This window comes from Sparassis crispa (genome assembly GCF_003851025.1).
Source record: "Sparassis crispa DNA, contig_000014F, whole genome shotgun sequence".
Taxonomy (NCBI): Eukaryota; Fungi; Basidiomycota; class Agaricomycetes; order Polyporales; family Sparassidaceae; genus Sparassis; species Sparassis crispa.
Window position 1 is genome coordinate 1002335 of NW_020939761.1, and position 14675 is coordinate 1017009.

At 52.0% G+C, this 14675-nt stretch overlaps 3 protein-coding genes across 3 annotated transcripts; 2 read left to right on the forward strand and 1 right to left on the reverse strand.

Moving 5' to 3' along the window:
- Positions 1-954: 954 nt before the first annotated feature.
- On the forward strand, positions 955-5625 carry SCP_1503450 (hypothetical protein; the record flags this gene model as incomplete). Its single annotated transcript, XM_027764449.1, has 12 exons — positions 955-1341; positions 1391-1613; positions 1659-1850; positions 1902-2423; positions 2477-2721; positions 2771-3019; positions 3071-3514; positions 3865-4158; positions 4206-4385; positions 4438-4621; positions 4668-5378; positions 5423-5625. The coding sequence occupies 12 exons, from the start codon at positions 955-957 to the stop codon at positions 5623-5625; spliced, it is 3834 nt and encodes a 1277-aa protein (XP_027620250.1).
- Positions 5626-6501: 876 nt separating this feature from the next.
- On the forward strand, positions 6502-7370 carry SCP_1503460 (hypothetical protein; the record flags this gene model as incomplete). The annotated part of the gene is made up of 2 exons (XM_027764450.1): positions 6502-6738; positions 6786-7370. 2 exons carry the CDS (start codon positions 6502-6504, stop codon positions 7368-7370), a joined length of 822 nt encoding a protein of 273 aa, XP_027620251.1.
- A 398-nt stretch (positions 7371-7768) lies between these two features.
- On the reverse strand, positions 7769-14537 carry SCP_1503470 (hypothetical protein; the record flags this gene model as incomplete). Its single annotated transcript, XM_027764451.1, has 3 exons — positions 7769-7904; positions 11459-11487; positions 14505-14537. The coding sequence occupies 3 exons, from the start codon at positions 14535-14537 to the stop codon at positions 7769-7771; spliced, it is 198 nt and encodes a 65-aa protein (XP_027620252.1).
- Positions 14538-14675: the final 138 nt, after the last annotated feature.

Genomic DNA, 14675 nt, shown 5'->3' on the forward strand with positions numbered 1-14675 from the left:
TTCGAGTTGCATGGGGTGCCAGGTCTGAGTTGAACCTGAGGCCAGGAACAGGTGTCCGCTTTGGGAAGGGGACTGTTGCTGCACCCTACCGTAGGGCACGTGCGCCATCACTAGCGCTGGCTGAGGGGCCTTTGACCTGCGCGGCCGTCGCGGACGACCGTGCGCGGAGAGGCACATATGACTGCACAGGCGAGGTGGCGCGGGAGGGGCGAAGCACGCTGGCCATGAGTGGCCGTCGTAGACGGCCATTTTCGTTGCAGTGTGCGGAACCTGTCTCACCAAATATGCTTGTGCGCAAAACAAAAAAAGAAAAAAGAGGTGTGAGCCAAGAGATGATCAGTGTGTGCGCATATAAGGATGGAGGGACAGAATGCAAGTTTGGATCATATTCCTTCATCCTCAAACATCCACTTGTGAGCCGCCGGGACGCAGTCCCGAGAAGCGGCGAACAAGTGGATGTTCTGCACCGAGGTGAAGGAATATGAGAAGTGTTCTTCAGGGATATCGATCGAGATCGGATCTTCTGATCGAGGTGGATAAGCGGATCAGCGACCGGATATGGTGACGGGACGGAGGCATAATAATAATTAGGCCACGAGGAAGCCACCCCTCCCACACGAGGCGGGGTAAAGGGAGCCCTCCACGCGCGGCCGTCGGCGACGGCCATGCCTGTACACGCACGTTGCAGCACGCATGCCTCATGGCAGAGCGAGGAGGAGCAGGGGCGGCCGTCCGGGACGACCATCCGTGTACGTACATGCTGCAACACGTCGACCTCATGGTATAGGAGCTGTACCACATGCGGCCGTCGGTGATGGCCAGATGACCTGCCTCGTGGGATCAGATATCGCGAGACGCGTTAGACGAGAAACTGTTTCGACGGTACATAAGATCAGTCGAGTGGGTAGTTTTGGCATTGTTCCAACCCCCTTCGTCGAACAAGTCAGTTTCACTATGCCTACTGTTATACTACCCGGAGCTCTGCTCGATCTGCACGCCGCCGAAAAGGACCTGTGGTCTTGGCCGACTTGGGCGACGCTGGTGCGCACCGATCACCCGCCGTGGTCACCGGAAGCCGAGGAGAACCCGCCCGAGGGATGGGACGCGAACATGGTGTTGGCGGTGAGGGCGTTCGTGGAAAAGTATTTTAACACGAAAGCGAAGAACAAGTTCGACTTCATGAAGAGGCAGACGGACGAGTACAGCAAGGGGCGCAACGCCTGGATCCAATGGGTGGCGGATACGTATCGTACGTGCAAGGTGAACGCGAGGGTGGATGAGATATTGATAGAGGCGAACCGCGACCCGTTGACGGTAATGCGGGCGATGAAGACGAGCACGGTGAGTGTATGGATTGAACTGGCGCGGAAAAGTACTCACATATGCAAAGCTGCCGTCCGCCACCGACGCCGTGTTGTGGGCGTTTTATGAGGTGACGATATACAGAGTGCTCGGGCCAGAAGGGTTGTATGAGAACCGGATGCCGAAGAAGGGACCGAACGAGTTCATCAGCGTGCTGCTGATCCATTGCTGGGAGAGGTGGAGGAAGGTGGTGAAGCGGGACCAGACGGCGATGAAGAAGAAGCGGGCCGAAGTAGACAGGCTGTGGAAAGGTATGTGGCGGACCTGCGGACATAGTTGAGACTGACGCTGCGCAGAGATGTCGGAGAAGACGCCGACGAAGAAGGACCTCCGCTTGTTCCTCGGCCACATCAAGACGCTCATGGCGAAGTTGGAGCGGTACGGCGGCGACGAGGCGCTGGTGGCGGAGTTGGCGGCGCGGAAGGCGACGCTGCAGGCGATGCAGGAGGCGCTGAAGAAAGAACGCGGGGACAAGACCCGCGCCCGCAGTGAGTGCTCCGCCGTGCAGGCACGACAGCAGAACTGACTTGGCATAACAGCACTCCCGCGAGCGATGCTCAAGGCGCTCGACTCATTGTCGACCGCGGCGGAGATCCTCGTTATGCAGAACGAGCTGAAGGAGGTGCTCGCGGCATGCGGGCCCAATGACGACGAAGAGGGCGTCGCGCCCGAGGTGCCAGACGGGCCCGATGTCGAAGTCGAGTGGGAGGACGGCGTCGAAGAATTTAAGACAATGACGAGGGAGGAGCTGCTAGAGGCCCTCGGGATTCCGAAGGAGGGGATCCCCGGATTCAGCAAGAAGCAGTCGAAGGAGGGGCTCGTTGACCCGTGGAGCGAGGAGTTCGACAAGCTGGCGCCGGAGGACCTCGAGGACCTGGAGCCGCGCTGGCACCAACTCGTCGGCATGCTCAAAATGATGTTGAAGATGATCAACGGTGAGCCGGTGTTACTGATGGATTCTGTAGGCGTCGGGAAGACCATGCAAGCGGTCGGTGTCATTGCATTGCGGCAGTGGTACCGCGAATATTACACGCAGCACGGACGGTTCCCCGGGCTTGCAGGTGAGCACTGCACTGTGGCCGTCGGGGACGGCCACGCGCTGACTTGAGCACAGGAAAGCGCCAGATGCGCTCGAACGAGCAGCTCGACGGGAACTTCGACGCGCGACCGTCCCTCATAGCCGTGCCCGCCAATCTCATCCCCCAATGGGAGGCCGAGATCAAGCGGTACCTGCTGAAGCGCGACTTCGACGTCGTGCTGTACCTAAACAAGCTCAAGTCGCGGGAGAACTGGTGGCAGGAAGTGTACGCGAAGTCGCTGCACGATCCCAGCCACAGAATTGTGCTGGCGTCGGTCACGGTGAGTACAATTTTCTGGTCAGTTGGGCTTTCATTTGACGTGGACACAGGCGCTGCAGGACGACGCCAGGGCGACTCTGACGATCAATACGCCGCGGTGGGATGTGCCGGTGCAGCACTTCCGCTTCGCCACCCACGGCGCCTTGACCTTGTTCGCGACGAAATGGGGAGTTTTCATCCTCGACGAAGGGCACGAAATCCGGACGCTCAACTGGACCTACATCGCGGCACGGTTCCTGATGGAGATTAGTGCGATGGGGATCGTGCTGACGGCGACTCCGGTTATGACGCGCCCGACGGTGAGTACTCGAATAGGCAGTACCCGCTCACAGCTGCTGATGACTTTACAGGACCTGTGGAACATGGGCCGTCTCTTGAAGCTCCTGGCCTTCGCAATCGAGAACGACGACAACGCGTTGCTGATGGAGCGAGAGATTCGGGCGGCGGCACGACGGGATCGCAAAGTGCTGAAGGCGTCGGGGGAAGATACCCACATCCTCAACATCGTCCACGGCAAGGGGAAGGCGGCCGCGACGATCAACGAGAGCGAAGAACGGGAGAAGATTGTCCAGTGGATCGAGGTGATCCGCCACGGCTTCCAGGGCGCCGTCATCCGCCGGACGCAGGCGTCGGTCGACAACGAGGGACAACCCATTTCCGGGCTGCCCCCGTATATCCATCTCCCTCTCGTCGTCGATCTGCACCAGTACGAGCTGGACAATCTCGACGACATCGCGAAGCAGATGATCGAGGATGGGGTGGTGGCGAAGCAGGCAAAGTACACGTCGGGGAAGGTGAGCACTATCTTTCTCTTCGCATCGAGTATTGTGCGCGGCCGTCGACGACGGCCGCCCTGTGCACGCCTCCTCCAGCCCGCGGGAAGGCGCCGCTGCTCCAGGCTTGGCAGCTGTGGATTTCCATGCGCGCTGTGGCCGTCGGCGACGGCCGCGCAGGGAGGGAGCGCTCCTTGCGCGAGGTTCCACTTTTGGACTCGGTGCACAGAGTGGCCGTCGGCGACGGCCGCGCAGGATGCCACGCCCTTTTGCGCGGATTGACCAAATTTTTGGTGTTCCATACACGCGCGGCCGTCGACGACGGCCGTGCAAGGCCATCGTGTCACGATGCTAATAAAATTTTCTTTCAGTCGTTCTACCTCAACATCCGCCGTGCGCTCACCCATCCGGGGTGCAACCACGAGTTCGAGTACGAACTCCCCAACACCTTGGAGGACTGGCGCAACAAGCCCTCCAAAAAGCTGGAGACGTTGGTCGAGGTCCTGCAGCACCATCTCGAGACCGACGGCGCTGCACCGCTGGCGGTCACTGGCCCTGGGCTTGGGAACCACCCTGACCACGTGGAGTTTCATCCGGTCGCCGGGAGCCCCGACAAGATCGTCGTATACATCAACTTCCCCAGCCACTTGCCGTTGATTGGGGCGGTGAGTACCTAATCCCCCATTTTCATGTCTTACTCACAGTTCGGCAGGTGTTGGACCTCTACGGCATCAAGTATGTCACGTACGACGGAGACACCACTCTCGCGCAGAGGCAAGTCAGCCTGAAGGAGTTTAAGGCGGCGGATCGAGACGGACCGCGCGTCATGATCATGTCCGGCGTCGGGCTGGCGGGCATGAACATCGCGTGCGCCAACCATCTGATCGTCGTGGTACGTCGTTGCATCGTTCAGATTGCTTATTTAACTAACGGACGCGCACCAGGATACTCTGTGGTCGGCGCAGGAGGACGAGCAGCTTATCGGTAGGGTTCATCGGCCCCCGCAGGCAAAGCCGGTCCTCGTCTACAGGATTATTGCGGCGAAGACGCCAGACGTCTTCCTGAACAACATCGCGTTCAACAAGGCGGTGATGCACCAAGGCTTCACCGGGGCGAGTACGGCGATCAGTAAGTGACTTGATTTCAATACGAATTGTGGCTAACCCTCCCGCAGAAAAGGTCTTTGCTGTGGGCAGCGACGACGACGCCGGGTCCGGAGACGATGACTCCGACGAGGACACCGAGGATCCGTCGGAACCCGACGAGGATGGCTCGTCGAAGGCACCCAAGCCGAAGCCCAAGGCACCCAAGCCGAAGCCCAAGGCGCAGCCGAAGCCCAGGGCGCCGCCGAAGACCAAGGTGCCTAAACCCAAGCCTTCGCAAAAGCAGGCGGACGTCAGCGACGCCGACGTCGAGGTGCTGGAGGGTCCGCCCCAAGGGAAGCGCAAGCCACGGAAGAAGGCACAAGCGGCGAAGAGCTCAGCGGTCGTTCCCAGCTCTTCCGAGGAAGAGGACGACGAACCAACTCCTGGCGCTTCCGGAGCCGCCCCTGTCCCCTCGAAGACTCCCAAGGTGACGTACCAGAACAGGCGCAAGGCTGCTCAGCCAACCGCGACTGAGGAGGTGGTCCATGCGGGCACGAAGCGTAAGGACCGCAAGAGCATGGAAGAGGAGGTACCCAAGCCGGCGGCGAAGAGATCGGCTCAGCCGGAGGAAGCGTCCACCACGGAGGCTCCTATGAACGTCGACGATACTCTCATCGCACCGTCTCCTCCGCCTCCCACTTCCCCTTCGTTGAATTCCCTCGAGCTCGGCCACAACGTCAACCTGCCTGAGACCCCGGACCTCTCGCAGCGGGACTCCATTCAGCCGCCTTCCGAACTCAGTAAGTCTCATCGCTCACTTCATTCATTATCTCATTCCTTATAGGTTCACTGGCGGATGAAGACTCCATCAAAGAATTCGACGAGCCGCCGGCGCCGGCGCCTGAGCCTCCCCGACGCGTCACTCGAGGGAGCACGCGGAGAACCGCAGCCGAAGTCGTGAAGCAGGCTCGCAAAAACGAGCAGCCCACAACCTTCGACCAATTGCCTAAGGATAAAAGGGGCAAGCCGCGTAAAGGCGGGAAGTGAGAAGGGTTGTGCGCGTCTTCGGGTTTCGTCGTCTGCCTTGTCGTCTCCTCTCGTCGCGCCGCATGTATTTTTTGACAACAGCGTTATGAATTTTACGAATAAGATGACTATTATATGCAGTGCCCGGCTGAAATTGAGATACAATTGCACGAACCATAACCAGAATTATTGCTCAAGTTTCTACGACAGTCAATCAGCACCCTACCCATCCTTAAAGCATTGCAACCACCTGATACTATATGCTGCTTCGGAAGTAAGAGATTCCCAACTCTTTCCGTAGAAAAATAGTTACATCGCATTTGAGCTACTGCCCACACCAGCTTTGGCCGTCGTGGACGGCCGCGCGTGTCCTGCCAACCAACTGGTCACTGGTCAATGCGTTGGGCCCAGAGGTATGGCCGTCGGGGACGGTCGCGCGGGTGCTCAGCTAGCTGTTCCAGCGCGGCGAGGGGGCGCCGCGAAAGGCTACACCACCAGTGGCCGTCGTGGACGGCCACCTGCATCCGCCAGGTGAACGTTCTGTGCCACATGACTCAGCCTCTCAAGCGCCCGGAGCACAGACCCCCCGCGGCCGTCGGCGACGGCCAGTCTCCTCCGGTAGTGCGCAGTAGCCGGAAAAGCCAACATCCGCCGTGCTAAAAGTTTTGATGATCGGCGTCACCATCGCCATGAAACTAGTTTTGCATTCACTAGCCGGAAGCCGCCTGCATATAAACAGGTCGAGGAATGCCCCCATCCCACATCGCCAAAATGCCTCCTTATCCCGACGAGCTGCTCCCGACCTCGCAGAGAACTTTAGATCAATTTGTCAACCGTGCCAAAGCAATCTTGGCAGATGAAGACGATGAATACAGAGTCTGGAACTTTGTAACATTCATGTTGGCTGGTCGAGAACATGTCAACCACTCGGAATGGCGCGTGTTCGTCAATGCTCGCCAGGGCTTTGCTGCCCCCCCATCGGATGAATACACCATTCGTCGAGACTATGATTCCCTGTTGGGTATTTCCCGATCATTACCCTACATATCACAGCTGGCGGTGTTTCCAATCCCCTCATTCAGAGAAACACTCACCACCAGTGTTCACATGGCTGTGAAGATACAGACCACGGAGGTGAGTGGTTTTGGTCGCAGTCCGCACTATGCTAATCCAGATCATAGGGTCAACGTTCCGTCCAGCTACACAAGATCCCTAACATATTATTTGGGAAGCTGGCCAATCGCAGTCAGACCAGATTGTTTTTCCCGCGGCTCTACGTATCTGGTGGTCTAGGACGCGTACCCCAGCCGGCCCTTAAAAACTTATACAATAAGGTCATTCGTCCCACGATCAATGAAATCCTGCCAGCCAATGTCTCTCATTGGCCTGTCAGCTACGAGCAAGCTTTTTCGCAGGCTCAGGATAGGCAAGGACAGCTGCATCACCACTCTGTGGATGTGCCTGGACACTACATTCAGGAGTTTGGAAGGGAGGTTATCCGAAGATGCGATCAAGATCGGGATCTCAAGGGCGCCTTTTTCGTCCATGAATGTCGTGGAACAAAGGATGCCACCGTGCACAATGGAACATTCGAATTTGACCGGGAGGAGTCTTTGAATGATCTTCTCAGAGATTATGACACCGAGAATATGGAGTTAGGCGAGTGGTATGTCGATGTGGCCCTGGAAGTCCATTGTCCTGGCCATGTGTTACAGTGGCTGGAGGATGGTCATTGGAATGTCCTGGAGGAGCTCTTTCCACTTTAGGGTTATGAGGCCCCCTAGGCCGGCCGTAGGGTCGCAGAGGGCGGGGGGCCCCAACCCTAGGATGGGGGTTCGCTGAGCCGAGGGCTAGGGGTACATGTCCGCTTTAGGAAGAAGGCCATTGCCGAACCCTATGGACAGTGCCGTAGGGCACGTGCATCATCATTAGCGCTGGTGAGGGGCCTCTGACCTGCGTGGCCGTCGTGGACGGCCATGCACGGAGAGGCTCCACTGGCTGCATAGGCCAGGTGGCACAGGAGGTAAACCACGCTGGCCACGAGTGGCCGTCCTGGACGGCCGTTCGAGGTGCATGAACTGTCAGTACTGAGTGGAACCTACAGTACTTATCAGAAAAACAGATGTATCGTTTCAGGTGTCGGGTGACACCCATATATAGCAAGTCACCTTCCTTTTATAGAGTCACCCGAGGTGTTCGAGGTGTCGAGGGTGACCGGGTGACGAGGTGTTCGAGGTGTCGAAGGTGACCGGGTGACCGGGTGACCAGGTGACCGAGGTGTCGGAGGTGACCCGGGGTGACTGTAGGCCGCATACAGATAACTGTAGACCGCATACAGAATGCTACAGACCGCATACAGAGCACTACAAACCACTCTAGATCGCATACAGACCACTCTAGACCGCATACAGAATGCTATAGACCACATACAGACCATTATAGGCCATTATAGACCACATACAGACCACTATAGACCGCGTACAGACCACTATAGAGCGCATACAGACCACTATAGAGCGCATACAGATCACTATAGACCATCGTAGACCACGTACAGACCACTATAGACCGCATACAGAGCACTACAGACCACTCTAGACCGCATACAGAATGCTACAGATCGCATACAGACCACTATAGACCATTATAGACCGCGTACAGAATGCTATAGACCGCATACAGACCACTATAGACCGCATACAGAATGCTATAAGCCACTATAGGCCACATACAGAATACCGTACGCCACATACAGAGTACTATACATTGCATACGAACGCTTATAGACCACATACCGACGTTCGTAGACCACATACAAATATTCGTAAGATGGCATACAAATATTTCTAAGCGGCACACAAAAGATACTTTGTAAGCGACGTACCGATACTCGTAGATGGCATACAAATATTTCTAGGCGGCATACAAAAAACACTTGTAAGCGACATACCGAGGCTTACCGTAGGCAGCATACAGAATACCATAGACGACATACAGAGCACAGTAGACGACATACACAGTGACGTAACCGACATACCGACATTTTTAAGCAGCATACGAATATTTTTAAGTGGTGTACAAATATTTGTGAGCGACATACGAACGCTTACCACTGGCGACATACAGAGCGTCGTAAGCGACGTGGACATACCGACATTTGTAAGTGGCATACAAATACTTCTAAGCGGCAAACGAACATTTCTAAGCGACATACAAATATTTACGAGGGACGCACCAGACGACGTTATTTCGAGTATCCGTTAGAGGTTTATATTAGAGTCACACCACATTAGAGGTATTAGTGTTTCGGTTATAGTTTCGGTTATAGTCAGATTAGATGAGGATTAGAGTGAGGATTAGGTGAGGTTTAGTGTTTCGGTTAGTGGTTCGGTGAGGAACGTTATCTTTTCGTGTCGATGTATTATGTCACACATTTATCACGCATTTATAAAAATAAAATAATACTTTTCACCAGAACAAACATGGCAAGTCACCTTCCTTTTTTGGAGTCACCCGGGGTGTCGAGGTGTCGAGGTGACCGCTCAACCTACAGTACTTATCAGAAAAACAGATGTATCGTTTCAGGTGTCGGGTGACACCCATATATAGCAAGTCACCTTCCTTTTATGGAGTCACCCGAGGTGTTCGAGGTGTCGAGGGTGACCGGGTGACGAGGTGTTCGAGGTGTCGAAGGTGACCGGGTGACCGGGTGACCAGGTGACCGAGGTGTCGGAGGTGACCCGGGGTGACTGTAGGCCGCATACAGATAACTGTAGACCACATACAGAGTACTGTAGGCCACTCTAGACCGCATACAGAATGCCACAGACCGCATACAGAGCACTACAAACCACTCTAGATCGCATACAGACCACTCTAGACCGCATACAGAATGCTATAGACCACATACAGACCATTATAGGCCATTATAGACCGCATACAGACCACTATAGACCGCGTACAGACCACTATAGAGCGCATACAGACCACTAGAGAGCGCATACAGATCACTATAGACCATCGTAGACCACGTACAGACCACTATAGACCGCATACAGAGCACTACAGACCACTCTAGACCGCATACAGAATGCTACAGATCGCATACAGACCACTATAGACCATTATAGACCGCGTACAGAATGCTATAGACCGCATACAGACCACTATAGACCGCATACAGAATGCTATAAGCCACTGTAGGCCACATACAGAACACCGTACGCCACATACAGAGTACTATACATTGCATACGAACATTTATAGACCACATACCGACGTTCGTAGACCACATACAAATATTCGTAAGACGGCATACAAAGATTTCCAAGCAGCATACAAATATTTCTAAGCGGCACACAAAAGATACTTGTAAGCGACGTACCAATACTCGTAGATGGCATACAAATATTTCTAAGCGACATACAAATATTTCTAGGCGGCATACAAAAAAGACTTGTAAGCGACATACCGAGGCTTACCGTAGGCAGCATACAGAATACCATAGACGACATACAGAGCACAGTAGACGACATACACAGTGACGTAACCGACATACCGACATTTCTAAGCAGCATACAAATATTTTTAAGTGGCGTACAAATATTTGTGAGCGACATACGAACGCTTACCACTGACGACATACAGAGCGTCGTAAGCGACATGGACATACCGACATTTGTAAGTGGCATACAAATACTTCTAAGCGGCAAACGAACATTTCTAAGCGACATACAAATATTTACGAGGGACGCACCAGACGACGTTATTTCGAGTATCCGTTAGAGGTTTATATTAGAGTCACACCACATTAGAGGTATTAGTGTTTCGGTTATAGTTTCGGTTATAGTCAGATTAGATGAGGATTAGAGTGAGGATTAGGTGAGGTTTAGTGTTTCGGTTAGTGGTTCGGTGAGGAACGTTATCTTTTCGTGTCGATGTATTATGTCACACATTTATCACGCATTTATAAAAATAAAATAATACTTTTCACCAGAACAAACATGGCAAGTCACCTTCCTTTTTTGGAGTCACCCGGGGTGTCGAGGTGTCGAGGTGACCGCTCAACCTACAGTACTTATCAGAAAAACAGATGTATCGTTTCAGGTGTCGGGTGACACCCATATATAGCAAGTCACCTTCCTTTTATAGAGTCACCCGAGGTGTTCGAGGTGTCGAGGGTGACCGGGTGACGAGGTGTTCGAGGTGTCGAAGGTGACCGGGTGACCGGGTGACCAGGTGACCGAGGTGTCGGAGGTGACCCGGGGTGACTGTAGGCCGCATACAGATAACTGTAGACCGCATACAGAATGCTACAGACCGCATACAGAGCACTACAAACCACTCTAGATCGCATACAGACCACTCTAGACCGCATACAGAATGCTATAGACCACATACAGACCATTATAGGCCATTATAGACCACATACAGACCACTATAGACCGCGTACAGACCACTATAGAGCGCATACAGACCACTATAGAGCGCATACAGATCACTATAGACCATCGTAGACCACGTACAGACCACTATAGACCGCATACAGAGCACTACAGACCACTCTAGACCGCATACAGAATGCTACAGATCGCATACAGACCACTATAGACCATTATAGACCGCGTACAGAATGCTATAGACCGCATACAGACCACTATAGACCGCATACAGAATGCTATAAGCCACTATAGGCCACATACAGAATACCGTACGCCACATACAGAGTACTATACATTGCATACGAACGCTTATAGACCACATACCGACGTTCGTAGACCACATACAAATATTCGTAAGATGGCATACAAATATTTCTAAGCGGCACACAAAAGATACTTTGTAAGCGACGTACCGATACTCGTAGATGGCATACAAATATTTCTAGGCGGCATACAAAAAACACTTGTAAGCGACATACCGAGGCTTACCGTAGGCAGCATACAGAATACCATAGACGACATACAGAGCACAGTAGACGACATACACAGTGACGTAACCGACATACCGACATTTTTAAGCAGCATACGAATATTTTTAAGTGGTGTACAAATATTTGTGAGCGACATACGAACGCTTACCACTGGCGACATACAGAGCGTCGTAAGCGACGTGGACATACCGACATTTGTAAGTGGCATACAAATACTTCTAAGCGGCAAACGAACATTTCTAAGCGACATACAAATATTTACGAGGGACGCACCAGACGACGTTATTTCGAGTATCCGTTAGAGGTTTATATTAGAGTCACACCACATTAGAGGTATTAGTGTTTCGGTTATAGTTTCGGTTATAGTCAGATTAGATGAGGATTAGAGTGAGGATTAGGTGAGGTTTAGTGTTTCGGTTAGTGGTTCGGTGAGGAACGTTATCTTTTCGTGTCGATGTATTATGTCACACATTTATCACGCATTTATAAAAATAAAATAATACTTTTCACCAGAACAAACATGGCAAGTCACCTTCCTTTTTTGGAGTCACCCGGGGTGTCGAGGTGTCGAGGTGACCGCTCAACCTACAGTACTTATCAGAAAAACAGATGTATCGTTTCAGGTGTCGGGTGACACCCATATATAGCAAGTCACCTTCCTTTTATGGAGTCACCCGAGGTGTTCGAGGTGTCGAGGGTGACCGGGTGACGAGGTGTTCGAGGTGTCGAAGGTGACCGGGTGACCGGGTGACCAGGTGACCGAGGTGTCGGAGGTGACCCGGGGTGACTGTAGGCCGCATACAGATAACTGTAGACCACATACAGAGTACTGTAGGCCACTCTAGACCGCATACAGAATGCCACAGACCGCATACAGAGCACTACAAACCACTCTAGATCGCATACAGACCACTCTAGACCGCATACAGAATGCTATAGACCACATACAGACCATTATAGGCCATTATAGACCGCATACAGACCACTATAGACCGCGTACAGACCACTATAGAGCGCATACAGACCACTAGAGAGCGCATACAGATCACTATAGACCATCGTAGACCACGTACAGACCACTATAGACCGCATACAGAGCACTACAGACCACTCTAGACCGCATACAGAATGCTACAGATCGCATACAGACCACTATAGACCATTATAGACCGCGTACAGAATGCTATAGACCGCATACAGACCACTATAGACCGCATACAGAATGCTATAAGCCACTGTAGGCCACATACAGAACACCGTACGCCACATACAGAGTACTATACATTGCATACGAACATTTATAGACCACATACCGACGTTCGTAGACCACATACAAATATTCGTAAGACGGCATACAAAGATTTCCAAGCAGCATACAAATATTTCTAAGCGGCACACAAAAGATACTTGTAAGCGACGTACCAATACTCGTAGATGGCATACAAATATTTCTAAGCGACATACAAATATTTCTAGGCGGCATACAAAAAAGACTTGTAAGCGACATACCGAGGCTTACCGTAGGCAGCATACAGAATACCATAGACGACATACAGAGCACAGTAGACGACATACACAGTGACGTAACCGACATACCGACATTTCTAAGCAGCATACAAATATTTTTAAGTGGCGTACAAATATTTGTGAGCGACATACGAACGCTTACCACTGACGACATACAGAGCGTCGTAAGCGACATGGACATACCGACATTTGTAAGTGGCATACAAATACTTCTAAGCGGCAAACGAACATTTCTAAGCGACATACAAATATTTACGAGGGACGCACCAGACGACGTTATTTCGAGTATCCGTTAGAGGTTTATATTAGAGTCACACCACATTAGAGGTATTAGTGTTTCGGTTATAGTTTCGGTTATAGTCAGATTAGATGAGGATTAGAGTGAGGATTAGGTGAGGTTTAGTGTTTCGGTTAGTGGTTCGGTGAGGAACGTTATCTTTTCGTGTCGATGTATTATGTCACACATTTATCACGCATTTATAAAAATAAAATAATACTTTTCACCAGAACAAACATGGCAAGTCACCTTCCTTTTTTGGAGTCACCCGGGGTGTCGAGGTGTCGAGGTGACCGCTCAACCTACAGTACTTATCAGAAAAACAGATGTATCGTTTCAGGTGTCGGGTGACACCCATATATAGCAAGTCACCTTCCTTTTATAGAGTCACCCGAGGTGTTCGAGGTGTCGAGGGTGACCGGGTGACGAGGTGTTCGAGGTGTCGAAGGTGACCGGGTGACCGGGTGACCAGGTGACCGAGGTGTCGGAGGTGACCCGGGGTGACTGTAGGCCGCATACAGATAACTGTAGACCGCATACAGAATGCTACAGACCGCATACAGAGCACTACAAACCACTCTAGATCGCATACAGACCACTCTAGACCGCATACAGAATGCTATAGACCACATACAGACCATTATAGGCCATTATAGACCACATACAGACCACTATAGACCGCGTACAGACCACTATAGAGCGCATACAGACCACTATAGAGCGCATACAGATCACTATAGACCATCGTAGACCACGTACAGACCACTATAGACCGCATACAGAGCACTACAGACCACTCTAGACCGCATACAGAATGCTACAGATCGCATACAGACCACTATAGACCATTATAGACCGCGTACAGAATGCTATAGACCGCATACAGACCACTATAGACCGCATACAGAATGCTATAAGCCACTATAGGCCACATACAGAATACCGTACGCCACATACAGAGTACTATACATTGCATACGAACGCTTATAGACCACATACCGACGTTCGTAGACCACATACAAATATTCGTAAGATGGCATACAAATATTTCTAAGCGGCACACAAAAGATACTTTGTAAGCGACGTACCGATACTCGTAGATGGCATACAAATATTTCTAGGCGGCATACAAAAAACACTTGTAAGCGACATACCGAGGCTTACCGTAGGCAGCATACAGAATACCATAGACGACATACAGAGTTAGGTTAGTTAGTTAGGGTTAGGGTTAGGTTAGGTTAGGTTAGGTTAGGTTAGGTTAGGGTTAGGTTAGGTTAGGTTAGGTTAGGTTAGGTTAGGTTAGGTTAGGTTAGGTTAGGTTAGGTTAGGTTAGGT